The sequence below is a fragment of the Heptranchias perlo genome, chromosome 2 (genome assembly GCF_035084215.1).
Source record: "Heptranchias perlo isolate sHepPer1 chromosome 2, sHepPer1.hap1, whole genome shotgun sequence".
Taxonomy (NCBI): Eukaryota; Metazoa; Chordata; class Chondrichthyes; order Hexanchiformes; family Hexanchidae; genus Heptranchias; species Heptranchias perlo.
Window position 1 is genome coordinate 91,451,434 of NC_090326.1, and position 15,027 is coordinate 91,466,460.

At 40.5% G+C, this 15,027-nt stretch overlaps 1 protein-coding gene across 3 annotated transcripts in view; it reads right to left on the reverse strand.

The window, feature by feature from the left end:
* The window catches only part of mios (missing oocyte, meiosis regulator, homolog (Drosophila)), a 56,885-nt gene that overhangs the window by 4,594 nt on the left and 37,264 nt on the right, over window positions 1–15,027 (reverse strand). For all 3 annotated transcript variants that reach the window (XM_068004130.1, XM_068004138.1, XM_068004146.1), the window contains 2 exons: window positions 7,816–8,020; window positions 1,964–2,093 (listed from right to left, as the gene is read on the reverse strand). In XM_068004130.1, the coding sequence (XP_067860231.1) occupies window positions 1,964–2,093; window positions 7,816–8,020 (335 nt within the window). The remainder of the gene's footprint in view (window positions 1–1,963; window positions 2,094–7,815; window positions 8,021–15,027) is intronic.

The window sequence follows — 15,027 nt, forward strand, 5'->3', positions numbered from 1 at the left end:
GGATCCCATATGCTTTTTAAAACTGCTTTCTCAACCTGCCCTACCACTTTCAATGATTTGTGCACATATACCCCCAAGATCTCTCTGTTCCTGTACCCCTTTTAGAGTTGTGTCCTTTAGTTTATATTGCCTCTCCTCATTCATCCTGCCAAAATGTATCACTCGCGTTTTTCTGGGTTAAATTTCATCTGCCACATGTCCGCCCATGCCACCATCCTGTCTATATCCTCTTGAAGTCTATCTTCCTCACTGTTCACTACACTTCCAAGTTTTGTGTCATCTGCAAATTTTGAAATTGTGCCCTGTACACCCAAGTCATTATTTTTTTATATACATATATACATACACACGCACACACATATAGTGGTCCTAATACCGACCCCTGGGGAACATCATTGTACACCTCCATGCAGTCCGAAAACAACCATTCACCACTACTCTCTGCTTCCTGTTAATTAGCCAATTCTGTATCCATGCTGCTACTGCCCCTTTTATTCCATGAGCTTCAATCTTGATAACAAGCCTATTATGCGGCACTTTATCAAACGACTTTTGGAAGTCCATATATACATCACGCGCATTGCCCTCATCTACCCTCTCCGTTACCTCATCAATAAACTCAATCAAGTTAGTAAAACACGATTTGCCTTTAACAAATCCAGTGTTAAGACTGTTGTTCTTCATCTTTATCAATGATCTGGATAAAGATGTTGGGGAACTGTGTGTAAGATCACAAATATATGTGCATGTGTAAGGACCTTGGATGAGAAAAATAGATAACAGTCAGATGTGATGGGGGGTATGGGCCCAGGTTAGAAATCTATTCTTACTTGACCTGATTAATTCATTTCAGAAAATGTTTAGTAATTTCAGAAATAAAATGTAGGTGGGTTAGTACTGAGTGTAATTTTTACTTCTTATAAATAGTAACAATTGGATACTTAACCAGTTATATTTTGTCTATTATTTTTCTACTTGGCACAAAGATTTATTTCTCCATTTCTAGCTCATTTTGTCTTTCATTAACTCCTGAAACCCACATCACCACCACCATTAGCACTGATAATCTCTTTATATTAATCCAAATCCCATACAATTTTAAACAGTGCTAAAATAGTATATCTGGGACAATTTAATAGCATGTAGAGTATTACAGGGAAACATAATGGAGTTTCTCTATGATGGCTTTAATATCTACATACCTGCCAACATGAATTAGCAATAAATTATTAATATGTGATACACATTACTGAGCCACAATGAAAAACTCATTAAACCAATGATCTGAAATTTATTGCCATGTGGTTTACCCATTTCTGCACAACCGAACCCTGTGGGGAAGCGGTCTAAGTTGGCAATCCAAATAACTGTAGTTGCTTGTAAACTCCTGAGCCAATTAGAGGGTAATTGTAGCTGCTTTCAAATTTCCTCCTCCAAGCCAGAAGAACCCAGCATGAAAGGCAGGCTTTGTCTGTTTCTTCGTTTTTTTAAAGATTGTTATGTATTTGTGGCAAAGTACAAAGTCTGAAATATGTATAATAGATAAACGCAGCAGCATAAATAATGCAGATCTCAGAGCTTCACAGTAATGATGACAAGCTGCATCAGAAAATGCTTGGATGCTGACTATGAGCAAATCCCAGTGATCATCGCTGATTTTATCTCCCTCCTGATTAGGAACTTAGCAGCTTGCATTCCACCAGTTCATACATTTGTAATCCAAAATATTCCTGAATAGCTACCTAATCAATAAAGCAATTAACACAAATTTTGGATGATATGACATGGTGAACAATGTTACATGAGACGGTTACGTCATTTTTACAAAGCAGGTCCTAAACAGGCCAACGAAGTATATCTCATTTCTAAAAACTGTAAATTCTAGAAGTTAATACAAATCAATTACTATCTCGACTCTGTCTGCTGTATCTATGTAGAAGTCACATGGATATCTGACTCTTACCTGAACCAGCTGAGCATATGACCAGCATGGCCTCCATGACGACAGTTTTGGCACCAAGTAAACCAGTTATTGAATTGAGCCAATTTTTTGTCTTTGCTGAGATCGACCTTTTCATCAGACTTTCCAGTTCCTATTCCAACAAAAAAAATACAGATAGTTATAATGGAAAAGCAGTAAGATGCATTACAGTTCCAAATATAACATTAAAATCATAGGAACATAAGAAGAGGAGTGGGCCATTTAGCCCCTCGAGCCAGTACAAAGAAGGTTCACTCGGTTAATCCCGGGGATGAGGGGGTGGACATATGAGGAGAGGTTGAGTAGATTGGGACTCTACTCATTGGAGTTCAGAAGAATGAGAGGCGATCTTATTGAAACATATAAGATTGTGAAGGGGCTTGATCGGGTGGATGCGGTGAGGATGTTCCCAAGGTTGGGTGAAACTAGAATGAGGGGGCATAATCTTAGAATAAGGGGCTGCTCTTTCAAAACTGAGATGAGGAGAAACTTCTTCACTCAGTAGGTCTGTGGAATTTGCTGCCCCAGGAAGCAGAAATAGAGAGTTTCCTAGAAATAAAGGGAATTAGGGGTTACGGGGAGCGGGCAGGAAATTGGACATGAATTTAGATTTGAGGTTAGGATCAGATCAGCCATGATCTTATTGAATGGCGGAGCAGGCTCGAAGGGCCGATTGGCCTACTCCTGCTCCTATTTCTTATGTTCTTATGAGCCTGTTCCGCCATTCAATGAGTTCATGGCTGATCTGTGACCTAACTCCATATACCCATCTTAGCCCCATATCCCTTAATACCTTTGGTTAACAAAAATCTATTAATCTCAAATCAAAATTAACAATTGAGCTAGCATCAACTGCCGTTTGCAGAAGATAGTTCCAAACTTCTACCACCCTTTGCACGTAGAAATGTTTCCTAACTTCATTCCTGAAAGTCCTGGCTCTAACTTTTAGGTTATGTCCCCTAGTCCTAGACTCCCCAACCAGCAGAAATAAATAGTTTCTCTCTATCTACCCTATTAGTTCCCCTTAATATTTTGAAAACTTCGATCTTCTAATTTCCAGGGAATACAACCCTAGTTTGTGTAATCTCTCCTCATAATTTATCCCTCGGAGTTCAGGCATCATTCCAGCAAATCTACGCTGCACTTACCTCCAAGGCCAATATATCCTTCCTAAGGCGCGGTACCCAGAACTAAACACAGTACTCCAGGTGTGGTCTAACCAGGGCTTTATATAGTTGTAGCATAGAAACATAGAAAATAGGAGGAGTAGGCCATTCGGCCCTTCGAGCCTGCTCCGCCATTCAATATGATCATGGCTGATCCTCTATCTCAATACCACATTCCCACTCTCTCCCCATACCCCTTGATGCCTTTTGTATCAAGAAATCTATCTAACTCCTTCTTAAATATATTCAGAGACTTGGCCTCCACAGCTTTCTGAGGTAGAGAATTCCACAGGTTCACCACTCTCCGGGTGAAGAAATTTCTCATCTCAGTCCTAAATATCCTACCCCGTATCCTGAGACTGTGACCCCTCGTTCTGGACCCCCCAGCCAGGGGAAACATCCTCTCTGTATCCAGTCTGTCTAGCCCTGTCAGAATTTTATATGTTTCAATGAGATCCCCTCTCATTCTTCTAAACTCGAGTGAATACAGGCCAAGTCGACCCAATCTCTCCTCATACGACAGTCCTGCCATCCCAGGAATCAGTCTGGTGAACCTTCGCTGCACTCCCTCTATGGCAAGTATATCCTCTCTTAGGTAAGGAGACCAAAACTGCACACAATACTCCAGGTGTGGTCTCATCAAGGCCCTGTATGACTGCAGTAAGACATCCTTGCTCCTGTACTCAAATCCTCTTGCAATGAAGGCCAACATACCATTTGTCTTCCTAACTACTTGCTGCACCTGCATATTTGCTTTCAGTGACTGGTGTACAAGGACACCCAGGTCCCTTTGTACATCAACATTTCCCAATCTATCACCATTTAAATAATACTCTGCCTTTCTGTTTTTCCTTCCGAAGTGGATAACTTCACATTTATCCACATTATACTGTATCTGCCATGTATTTGCCCACTTACTCAACTTGTCTAAATCGCCTTGAAGCCTCTTTGCATCCTCCTCACAACTCACAATCCCACCTAGTTTTGTGTCGTCAGCAAACATTACATTTGGTTTCCCCATCCAAATCATTGATATATATTGTGAATAGCTGGGGCCCAAGCATTGATCCCTGCGGTATCCCACTAGTCACTGCCTGCCACCCCAAAAAAGACCCATTTATTCCTACTCTTTGTTTCCTGTCTGTTAACCAATTTTCAATCCATGCCAGTATATTACTCCCAATCCCATGTGCTTTAATTTTGCACACTAACCTCTTATGTGGGACTTTATCAAAGGCCTCCTGAAAATCCAAATAAACCACATCCACTGGTTCTCCCTTATCTATTCTACCAATTACATCCTCAAAAAACTCCAGTAGGTTTGTCAAACATGATTTCCCTTTCATAAATCCATGTTGACTTTGTCTAATCTCGTTGATATTTTCTAAATGTCCTGTTATCACATCCTTCATAATAGACTCCAGCATTTTCCCTACTACTGATGTTAGGCTAACCATTCTGTAGTTCCCTGTTTTCTCTCTCCCTCCTTTTTTAAATAGTGGGGTTATATTTGCCACGCTCCAATCTGCAGGAACTGTTCCATAATCTATAGAATTTTGAAAGATGGCAACTAATGCATCCATTATTTCCACGGCTACCTTTTTTAGTACTCTGCGATGCGGATTATCAGGCCCTGGGGACTTATCGGCTTTCGGTCCCATTAACTTCTCCAGCACTATTTTTTTTTACTAATACTGATTTCCTTTAATTCCTCCTTCTCACTAGTCCCTTGGTTCCCTAGCATTTCTGGGAAGTTAATTGTGTCCTCTTCTGTGAAGACAGAGCCAAAGTATTTGTTTAATTGCTCTGCCATCTCCTTGTTTCCTATTATAAATTCTCCCGTTTCTGACTGTAAGAAACCTACATTTGTCTTCACTAATCTGTTTCTTTTTACATACTTTTAGAAGCTTTTATAGTCCACTTTTATGTTCCTTGCAAGTTTACTCTCATACTCTATTTTTCCCCTCTTAATCAATCTCTTGGTCCTTTTTTGCTGAATTCTATACTGCTCCCAATCCTCAGGCTTGCTACTCTTTTTGGCAACTTTATATGACTCCTCTTTGGATCTAATACTATCCTTAATTTCTTGGTTGGGCCACTTTTCTTTTTGTGTTTTTGCGCCAGAAAGGAATGTATAATTGTTGCGATTCATGCATTCGTTCCTTAAATGTTAGCCATTGCCTATCCACCATCATGCCTTTTAATGAAGCTTCCCAATCTATCATAGCCAACTCACTCCTCATACCTTCGTAGTTTCATTTGTTTAGATTTAGGACCCTAGTTTCGGATTGGACTACTTCACTTTCCATCTTAATGAAGAATTCTATCATGTTATGGTCACACTTCCCTAAAGGATGCCGCACAACAAGATTATTAATTAACCCCATCTCATTGCACAATACCCAATCTAGGATAGCCTGTTCCCTGGTTGGCTCCTCAACGTACTGGTCTAAAAAACCATCTCGTATGCACTCCAGGAATTCATCCTCCGCAGTATTATTGCTAATTTGGTTGGGCCAGTTTATATGTAGATTAAAGTCACCCTTGATTATTGTAGTATCCTTGTTACATGCATCTCTAATTTCCTGTTTGATGCCCTCCCCTACATTACCACTACTGTGGAGGCCTATAGACAACTCCCACCAGTGTTTTCTGCCCCTTGGTGCTGCTTAATTCCACCCAGACTGATCCTACATGTTGATTTTCTGAGCCAATATCTTTTCTCACTATTGCTCTGATTTCATCCTTTACTAACAACGCCACCCCCTTGTATTCTAGTCCTCTAGATATAAAGGCCAGCATTCCATTAGCTTTTTTGATTATTTTCTGCACCTGTCCATGACATTTTAATGATCTATGTACATGGACCCTTAAGTCTCTTTGGACCTCCACTATTTTGAGCTTTTCACCATTTGGAATTCAATGTTCTGCTCGCCCTTACCTCCCACATTCTTCTCTTTCCTGACTTTTAGTTAAGGATTTATCACTTATGAAGGTAATTATAGACTTAGGTACTATGTTTATACCACAAATATGACTTTTTTTTAAAAAATGGATGAATGCCTCTTAGAATCATAGAAGGAGGCCATTTGGCCTGTGCCGGCTCTGTGAAAGAGCTATCCAATTAGTCCCATTTCCCTGCCCTTTCCCCATGGCCCTGCAAATTTTTTCCTCCAAGTATTTATCCAATTCCCTTTTGAAAGTTATTACTGAATCTGCTTCTAGCACCCTTTCAGGCAGTGTGTTCCAGATGGACATCTTTGTTTCTCTCCTTTTGGATTGAGTTTGTTTAAAGTTGGTAAAAAGAGTTCACAGCCATTGTGAAGAAGTTTTTCGTAAACCTTGTTCCTTTGTTTGCGAACACAAACATGATACAAATTGAGTGACATAGTTGACAAAAAAGTGGCACAGGGATTTTCTCGCTGTTCTCTCCCAAAGAAAGAATGGTTGCCAACCATTTTGTCATGAAGGTGAGACCAGTTAATGACTCTTGCACCAGTAACTTAAAGACAAATCATTATATAGCAAAGATAACAATGATTTTTGCATTTAATTTGTAATAAAGCTGAGGGTTTTTTCTAATATCACGAGATACTTATAACCAAAACAGGTAAATTAAAAAACACTGGGCAACAGCCAGTAAGATAGCAATTGTACTCAGGTTAGTTAAAGGGATTGCTATTTGTTGAAGTAAAGTAGTTTAACATCTCAGTTCTGTACTGCATCACATTTAAAATTATTCATTTATTAACCAGAGAAGAAACCATATAAACTGAATGGACCAATCAGCTGGAATGTGTTACAAAGCATCATCCTAGTTTATTGGAGTGAAGCTCAAGTAGTTTATCATTGGCAACTCAACAAGTTCCATCCTTGAATCGCTCCAATCTGTGTTACTTTTTATAGTATATATACGTACATGTGGAGGTGACGGGCAAATCTTTATTCTGTTTTCAGAGTCAGCTTCTCGTACTATGGTGAACAGTAACCAATAGCATGCTTCGGTGATTGCAGCTGAAATTGCTTGTTTCAGTGATACCATGTGATACTGGCACTATTTCCACTGGAGCAGAGAAAGCTAAAAGGGCATTTAAGAGAGTTTTTAAAAAAAATGATGAATGGTTTTGCTAGAGTGAATAGATTATTTTCTTTGGTTGGAAGCAGAGAATCTTTTGCATCTTTTAAAGGAAAATGGATAAATATTTGAAGCTGAGGAAGATACAGGGCTATGGGGAGAAAGCATGGTAGTGAGATTAATTTTATATATTCTAGCAAGGAGCCAGCACAGAGAGGGTCAGCTGAATGGCCTCTTTCTGTGCTGTAAACTTCTATGGCTTTACGTTTCATTGTATTGCACGTTGCAGTGGAACAGCAAGTGCACCAGTCATTCCCTACATGAAGTGGTTTCTTCCTTCACTCTCGCTCTCCCCCAACTGGGTAATTCAGTAGAGCTGGTGGGTGGACCTTAATCTCCTCCATGCTTTCCAAAACCAATTCTAATCCACAGATTTTCTACCACGTGTCCCTTTCACAGGGCAAGTGTATTACTGAAGTTTCTACCCACATTTGGAAGCCTCAGGCAACAACCTACGTTGCTAAATAACTGCACTGATTTCTACTTCAACAAGACTGTTAGACAGTGTCTTGATACCAAGTACCAGTGGTTACCTAGACAGCTCGAAACTGGTGTTCCCATATTGATCAGACAGAGTGCACAGCGGGGGAGAGGTTTACGACATCCCGGACAGCTTGTAACCTTTGATTTGGTTGGAGAACCACTAACACCATATTGGCTAAAACTTCGCCCCTGGTGTGGCATGGCAGAGCAGCTGTATGATATCGATTTTCCACAGAAGTTGCAGCTCACAAACACCTGGAATATATATATTAACACTCAACTGTGAAAAGGAAATGTAAAATATCTTATAACATTAAAGTGGTTTGATTTTCATTTCCTAGCAAAGTTAACAAAATGTATGCCAACATCAAATGCATTAGTGTTAGAAACCAATCTCTCTGTTTTTCACTCTCCGAAACAGACCCACTAAGAATAAATGGTAAAGACAGATATTTTACAGCATTTTAAACTCTGCATGCTTTTGAACAAAATTAACAGAAAGCTAAAATTTTGTTAACATAATTTCTTCATCAAATCAACCAAGATACATTTACCTTATATCAGAGTAACCAGGTAACTCTTTACTGAGGGCCATGTTGGCATGTGTTTACTTACTCAGGGTTCACATTTGTAAATCCACCCAGGTAAGTTAACAACATTCACCCCAGTGTTCATGCTTCCTATAGTTACTGGCTTCCCAACACTTTTCTCTCTCCCCAGCCAAAGCTCAGGACCAATATTGTCCTTTTGAGAGCATGCCTAAGTTATTGAATGGACAAGGAGATTGGATGGCACATTAGGTTCACATTCTATCTAAGTTTCAATACACCTCAAACAAATGAGTTTCCTCTCTGCCAACTACAAATCAGCTTGGACAGTCTCAAACTTGTGTCCCATTAATCCACAACATAAAAATGCCCAACTATGATTCATCACAAACTTTCATTCTCACTCAAAGAGGTCATATGAGGATTAGTGTGAGAAATGAAACAATTCACACTTGTGCAGTAGGGGGTGCTATTCTGAAATTGAGGATTAAGGTACATTGTTGGGGCAGAGAAAGATCTTTACACTTGGCCTCCCTTAAACCTGGCATACCCATAGAAACATGGAAAATTTACGGCACAGAAGGAGGACATTTGGCCCATCGTGTCTGTGTGGTCAAAATTGAGCTACCCAGCCTAATTCCACATTCCAGCACTTGGTCCGTAGCCTTGTAGGTTATGGCACTTCAAGTGCATATCCAAGTACCTTTTAAATGCAATGAGGGTTTCTGCCTCTACCACCCTTTCAGGCAGTGAGTTCTAGACACCCACCACCCTTTGGGTGAAAACATTTTTCCTCAGCTCCCCTCTAATCCTTCTATCAATTACTTTAAAATTTATGCCCCCTGGTTATTGACCTCTCTGCTAAAGGAAATAGTCCTTCCTGTCCACACTATTTAGGCCCCTCATAATTTTGTACACCTTAATTAAATCACCCCTTGGTCTCCTCTGTTCCAAAGAAAACAACCCCAGCCTATCCGATCTTTCCTCATATCTAAAATTCTCCGGTCCTGGCAACATCCTCGTAAATATCCTCTGTACCCTCTCCAGTGCAATCACATATTTCCTGCAATAATGATAACCAGAACTGTACGCAGTACTTAAGCTGTGGCCTAACTACTGCTTTATACAGTTCTAGCATAACCTCCCTGCTCTTATAGTCTATGCCTCAGGTAATAAAGGAAAGAATCCCGTATGCCTTCTTAACCACCTTGTCTACCTGTCCTGCTACCTTCAGGGATCCGTGCCTTTCTAAATGACAGTTTATACTGTCCCTCAGAATTGATTCCAATAATTTGCCCACCACCAAGGTTAGACTGACTGGCCTGTAATTACTAGGTCTATCCTTTTCTCCCTTTTAAAACAACGGCACAATGTTAGCAGTCCTCCAATTCTCCAGCACCATGCCTGTAGCCAGGGAGGATCGGAAAATGATGGTCAGAGCCTCCGCTATTTGCTCCCTTTCTTCTTTTAACAGCCTGGGATACATTTCATCCAGGCCTGGCAATTTATCTACTTTCAAAGATGCGAAACTCCTTAATACTTCCCCCTCTCACTATGTTTATCCCATCCAACATTTCACACTCCTCCTCAACTACAATCTCTGCATTGTCCCCCCTCTTTTGTGAAGACAGATGCAAAATATTCATTAAGAACCTTACCCACATCTTCCGCCTCCACACATAGGTTACCTTGAAGTCTCTAATAGGCCCTACTCATTCCTTAGTTATCCTCTTGCTCTTTATGTATTTATAAAACATTTTGGGATTTTCCTTAATTTTACTTGCCAGTATTTTTTTATGCCCTCTCTTTGCTTTCCTAATTTCCTTTTTAATTTCACCCCTGAACTTTCTATACTCCTCTAGGCTTTCTGCAGTATTGAGCTCTCAGTGTCTGACATAAGCTTCCCTTTTTTGCTTTACCTTACCCTGTATGCTCCTGGTCATCCAGGGGGCGCTAGATTTGGCAGTCCCACCCTTTTTCTTTGTGGGAACATGTTTACTCTGAGCCCCTTGAATCTCCCCGTTGAATGCCTCCCACTGCTCTGACACTGATTTACCTTCAAGTAGCTGTTTCCAGTCCACTTGTGCTAAATCACTTCTCAGCATAGTAAAATTAGCCTTTCCCCAATTTAGAACTTTTACTCCTATTCTATCTTTGTCCTTTTCCATAACTATGGTAAATCTAACTGAATTATGATCACTACCACCAAAATTCTCTACCACGGATATTCCTTCCACCTACCCAGCTTTATTCCCTAAAACTAAACCCAGAACTGCCCCCCCTCTTGTTGGGCTTGTTACGTACTGGCTAAAAAAGTTCTCCAATGCGAAGGAGAGAAGCAGAGCTGGAAATGGAAGGAAGAAAATTAGTAAGCGAGTTTGGAAGGCAGAGGAAACAAAGGTTAGAAACTAGACATCAAAGGAGTTTGGCAGTGCTAAATGGTATATACCTCAATACAAGGAATATAGCGAATAAGGCAGATGAGCTAAGGGCACAGATGGACACATGGAAGTACGACCTTAGTTAGCTAAGCTAACTTAGTAACTTAGCTATTACTGAAACATGGCTTAAACAGAGGCAGGAATGGCAGCTCAACGTTCCTGGTTACAGGGTCTTCAAACAAGATAGAGAGGGGAATAAAAAAGGAGGGGGGTGGCAATATTGGTTAAAGAAACAATTACAGCTGTGAGAAGGGATGACATGTTAGAAGGATCATCAAATGAAGCCATATGGGTTGAGATACTAAGAGGGGCAGTCACACTGATGGGAGTGTACTATAGACTCCCAAACAGTCAGAGGGAGATAGAATGGCAAATATGTAGGCAATTTTCTGAAACAAAACAATATTGGAGTAATAGTAGAGGATTTCAACTACCCTAATATTAACTGAGATACAATCAGTGTAAAAGAGGGCTGTATCCTTGTAAACACATGGGCATCTCCATGTCTTTTGTACTTGCCAATTTGTGCTCAAGTTCTCTGGTTTAGGTAAGTGGGATACGTTCTATGAGGAGAGTGTGTGAACTCTAACAAACAAACAAAAAGGAAATTACTTGTGCTTATGTCTCAGCACTCTACTTTGAATCGGAGATTCTTGGGCACGGTGATAGGTGTACATTTGTACACAGACCATCACAATTTACTCTCATCATAGAATCTGCAAAATCTTTCTTCAGGATATTAAATGAGTTAAGTGAAGTTTGTTTTACCCTCTCTCCAAATAAGTAATTTAGGTACAACTGGAATACCTAAATCAATTTTACAGTCTTTAAAGTAGGTGAACGTTTACCACTGTGCAGCACTAGCATCTTTCACTATGATGAGGGCCCTCTCCAATGAAGATCACCATATTAGAGCCAAGTAAATGTGCTGAAGCTCTGCATTTCCAAGTGGTGAAACCATCATTTGATGGGGATGGCATGTGTCCATGCTATGGTCAGCACAATGGTAGCAATGCACTCACATACTTCATGATGAGTTATATTGCTCACCATGCTGCTTGTAGAAGTTGGGGGAGGAGCTCATATGTTGTTCACCTAGATGACGACTCAAATCTGTGCATGGTCAGTCGCCTGACCAACTAGTGACTGTCCTACTTGGGCTAGGAGAGGGGGGAGGGGAGTGTAAATGGGATCTCTTTTGAGTCAAGTTGTTTCTAAGATGATACAAGAACATAAGAAATAGGAGCAGGAGTAGGCCAATCGGCCCCTCGAGCCTGCTCCGCCATTCAATAAGATCATGGCTGATCTGATCCTAACCTCAAATCTAAATTCATGTCCAATTTCCTGCCCGCTCCCCGTAACCCCTAATTCCCTTTACTTCTAGGAAACTGTCTATTTCTGCTTTGAATTTATTTAATGATGTAGCTTCCACAGCTTCCTGGGGCAGCAAATTCCACAGACCTACTGAGTGAAGAAGTTTCTCCTCATCTCAGTTTTGAAAGAGCAGCCCCTTATTCTAAGATTATGCCCCCTCGTTCTAGTTTCACCCATCCTTGGGAACATCCTTACCGCATCCACCCGATCAAGTCCCTTCACAATCTTATATGTTTCAATAAGATCGCCTCTCATTCTTCTGAACTCCAATGAGTAGAGTCCCAATCTACTCAACCTCTCCTCATATGTCTGCCCCCTCATCCCCGGGATTAACCGAGTGAACCTTACTTGCTCTCGAGGCAGTACAAAGATGTCTTTTCTTAAGTATGGAGACCAAAACTGTATGCAGTATTCCAGGTGCGGTCTCACCAATACCTTATATAACTGCAGCAATACCTCCCTGTTTTTATATTCTATCCCCCTAGCAATAAAAGCCAACATTCCGTTGGCCTTCTTGATCACCTGCTGCACCTGCATAATAACCTTTTGATTTTCTTGCACGAGGACCCCCAGATCCCTTTGTACTGCAGTACTTTCCAGTTTCTCGCCATTAAGATATGGTTGGCAATGGGAGATTTTAACTAAAACCGATCCTCTGTGGCAAGTCTAGACTATTCCAGGGTGATAAAGCCAATTGACCAGCCAGCCAGGCTCATGAAATGGAGTCCAGAGAGGTAAATCTGTCACTGGGAGCTGGATTGCTGATTACCCTGCAAGCCAGTGCCCCAAGAGGTAAGGGGTGGTCCTGGCTGTACAAGAAAGGGGAAGCTTACCAAATACTATGCTGGCAAACTACATGGTGTTAGCTGGTTGAAGACCAGCAGTATCCTTGTAAACATATGGGCATCCCCATGTCTTTTGTTCTTGCCAATTTGTGGTCAAGTTCTCTGGTTTAGATAAGTGGGGTGTGTTCTATGAGGAGAGAGTGTGAACTCCATAACAAACAAAAGGAAATTACTTGTGTTTACATCTCAGCACTCTACTTTGAATCGGAGATTCTTGGGCACGGTGATAAGTGTACATTTGTATCTGATACACAGCTAATAAAAAAAACACACCCAAAGCAATGAGTATCAATGCTGTTGATTTGTAATGTAAAGAAGTCTGAGTCATACCAATAACACCTCAATAATAGAGCATATTGTTTATTATTCAAACTATAAGAAATGCTCCAAGTAAACCATAAACAGACACTTCCCAAAAAACTTTTGCATTAGTGTTTTGTAAGCCTAAATAATATTGGTCATTTTTTTCCAGTTTTGCATTTGCATGGCCCAGTCCACATACTTTCTACAATGGGAAGTGGTAAAAAAAGTTCTCTCCAGGTCCACTGTCTGTGTCAATCTGATCAACCAATAGCATGGAGATTTCCAATATTTCTGAACTCTTCAAAAGTTCTAATGTGAACTGAAGAAATTAACAAACAAGTAGATTTATTTTTCAAGAAAATAAATTCTTTAAATTATTAGTACAGTGTTATGTAACACATTCCCATGTAAGGCAATCCAATAGTTTACTGACATCTATGGCTATTTACAGAGCCACAGAATGCTGAGCAGGTTTAATTCCTACTTTGCTCCAGTTCCTATCTTGGCCATGCTGCTCAGGGGGGTGGAAATGTGTCAAATCCTCCCTAGGCTCCTCGTGCACATCATCTAGTGAGCAGCTAAAAGTTGGAGTTGTGGAGTCCCTGCATTATCTAACCTTGTTTTAACTTCTGCCTCTGCTCCTCCCTGGAGCCTTGTTACTTCATGCTAACTTTTAAAGAAAGCAGGCAGGGTGCAGGCAGGCTAGGCACTACTCCAATTCACACTGCAAACTGGAACCAGGAGAGAGCAGGGCAGGAGGACTCCAGGCATGGCACTGGGACTTCTTGGACATACAAGGACAACCATAAATTGGAAACTGTGCCTGTTGTATTTGCTGAGCATTGTGAGAAAACAGCACACTCATTATGCGTCCCATCCTACAGAAGAAAGTACTGGAGCTCACCAAAACATTAAATGAGTCCAGAATTCACAACCAGCTTGGGATTTCCAGAGAAATGGAATAACATATATAAAAAGGACAGGAACAGAGAATCAGGACCATCAAGCACACCCTATCCAGATACAGTGCAATCATATACACCATTTACCACACAATCTCCATTGAGAAGCAACAAAACAAAATGAAAAAGATTACAGCCAATTTAGGAACAACATGGAAAGTTCCTCTCCAACTCCATAGGAGAATCAAGCAGAGCTCCAGGACATCACAATAGCCAATTACTCATCCCTCATCCCACCTAACAATTTACCTTCTCTAACTGGAAATGACCTGGAAGAAGTGTCACAATGTGGGGCTGGGCATGCCAGGGTGCAAGCATAGATAGGAATGCCTCACGATCTGATCATACAGGAATGCCAGCTGAATGCATAATCTACTATTACAGTACCGGTACTGATCTGGTAATCTGTCAACCTCCCAGCTTTCAAGAATCCTAACCGAAACTCCCCTCTTGTTCACTATAATGTCCAATCTAACTCTTTGATCAGTATCAAATTGTTCATGGAATCTTTTATAAAAATCTTTTAAAATCTTACAATTTTCATTTGTACTATGCATGATGTGCAACTTCCATCATCAAAAATTTTCCAGCAAGGCCAACCTGATCATATACAAATCTTTAGTGCACCCTGCAGGTGAATCTCTTCACAGAAGGAAAATAGCAGCATTGAAACAGGCTTCATCATTTCATTAACATAAGTTTTGTTATTTTTTCCTCATCACTAAATTGCAATATAGTAACATTTTAAGTATTTGGCAAACAATTATTTTTGACAAAATGACAATCTTT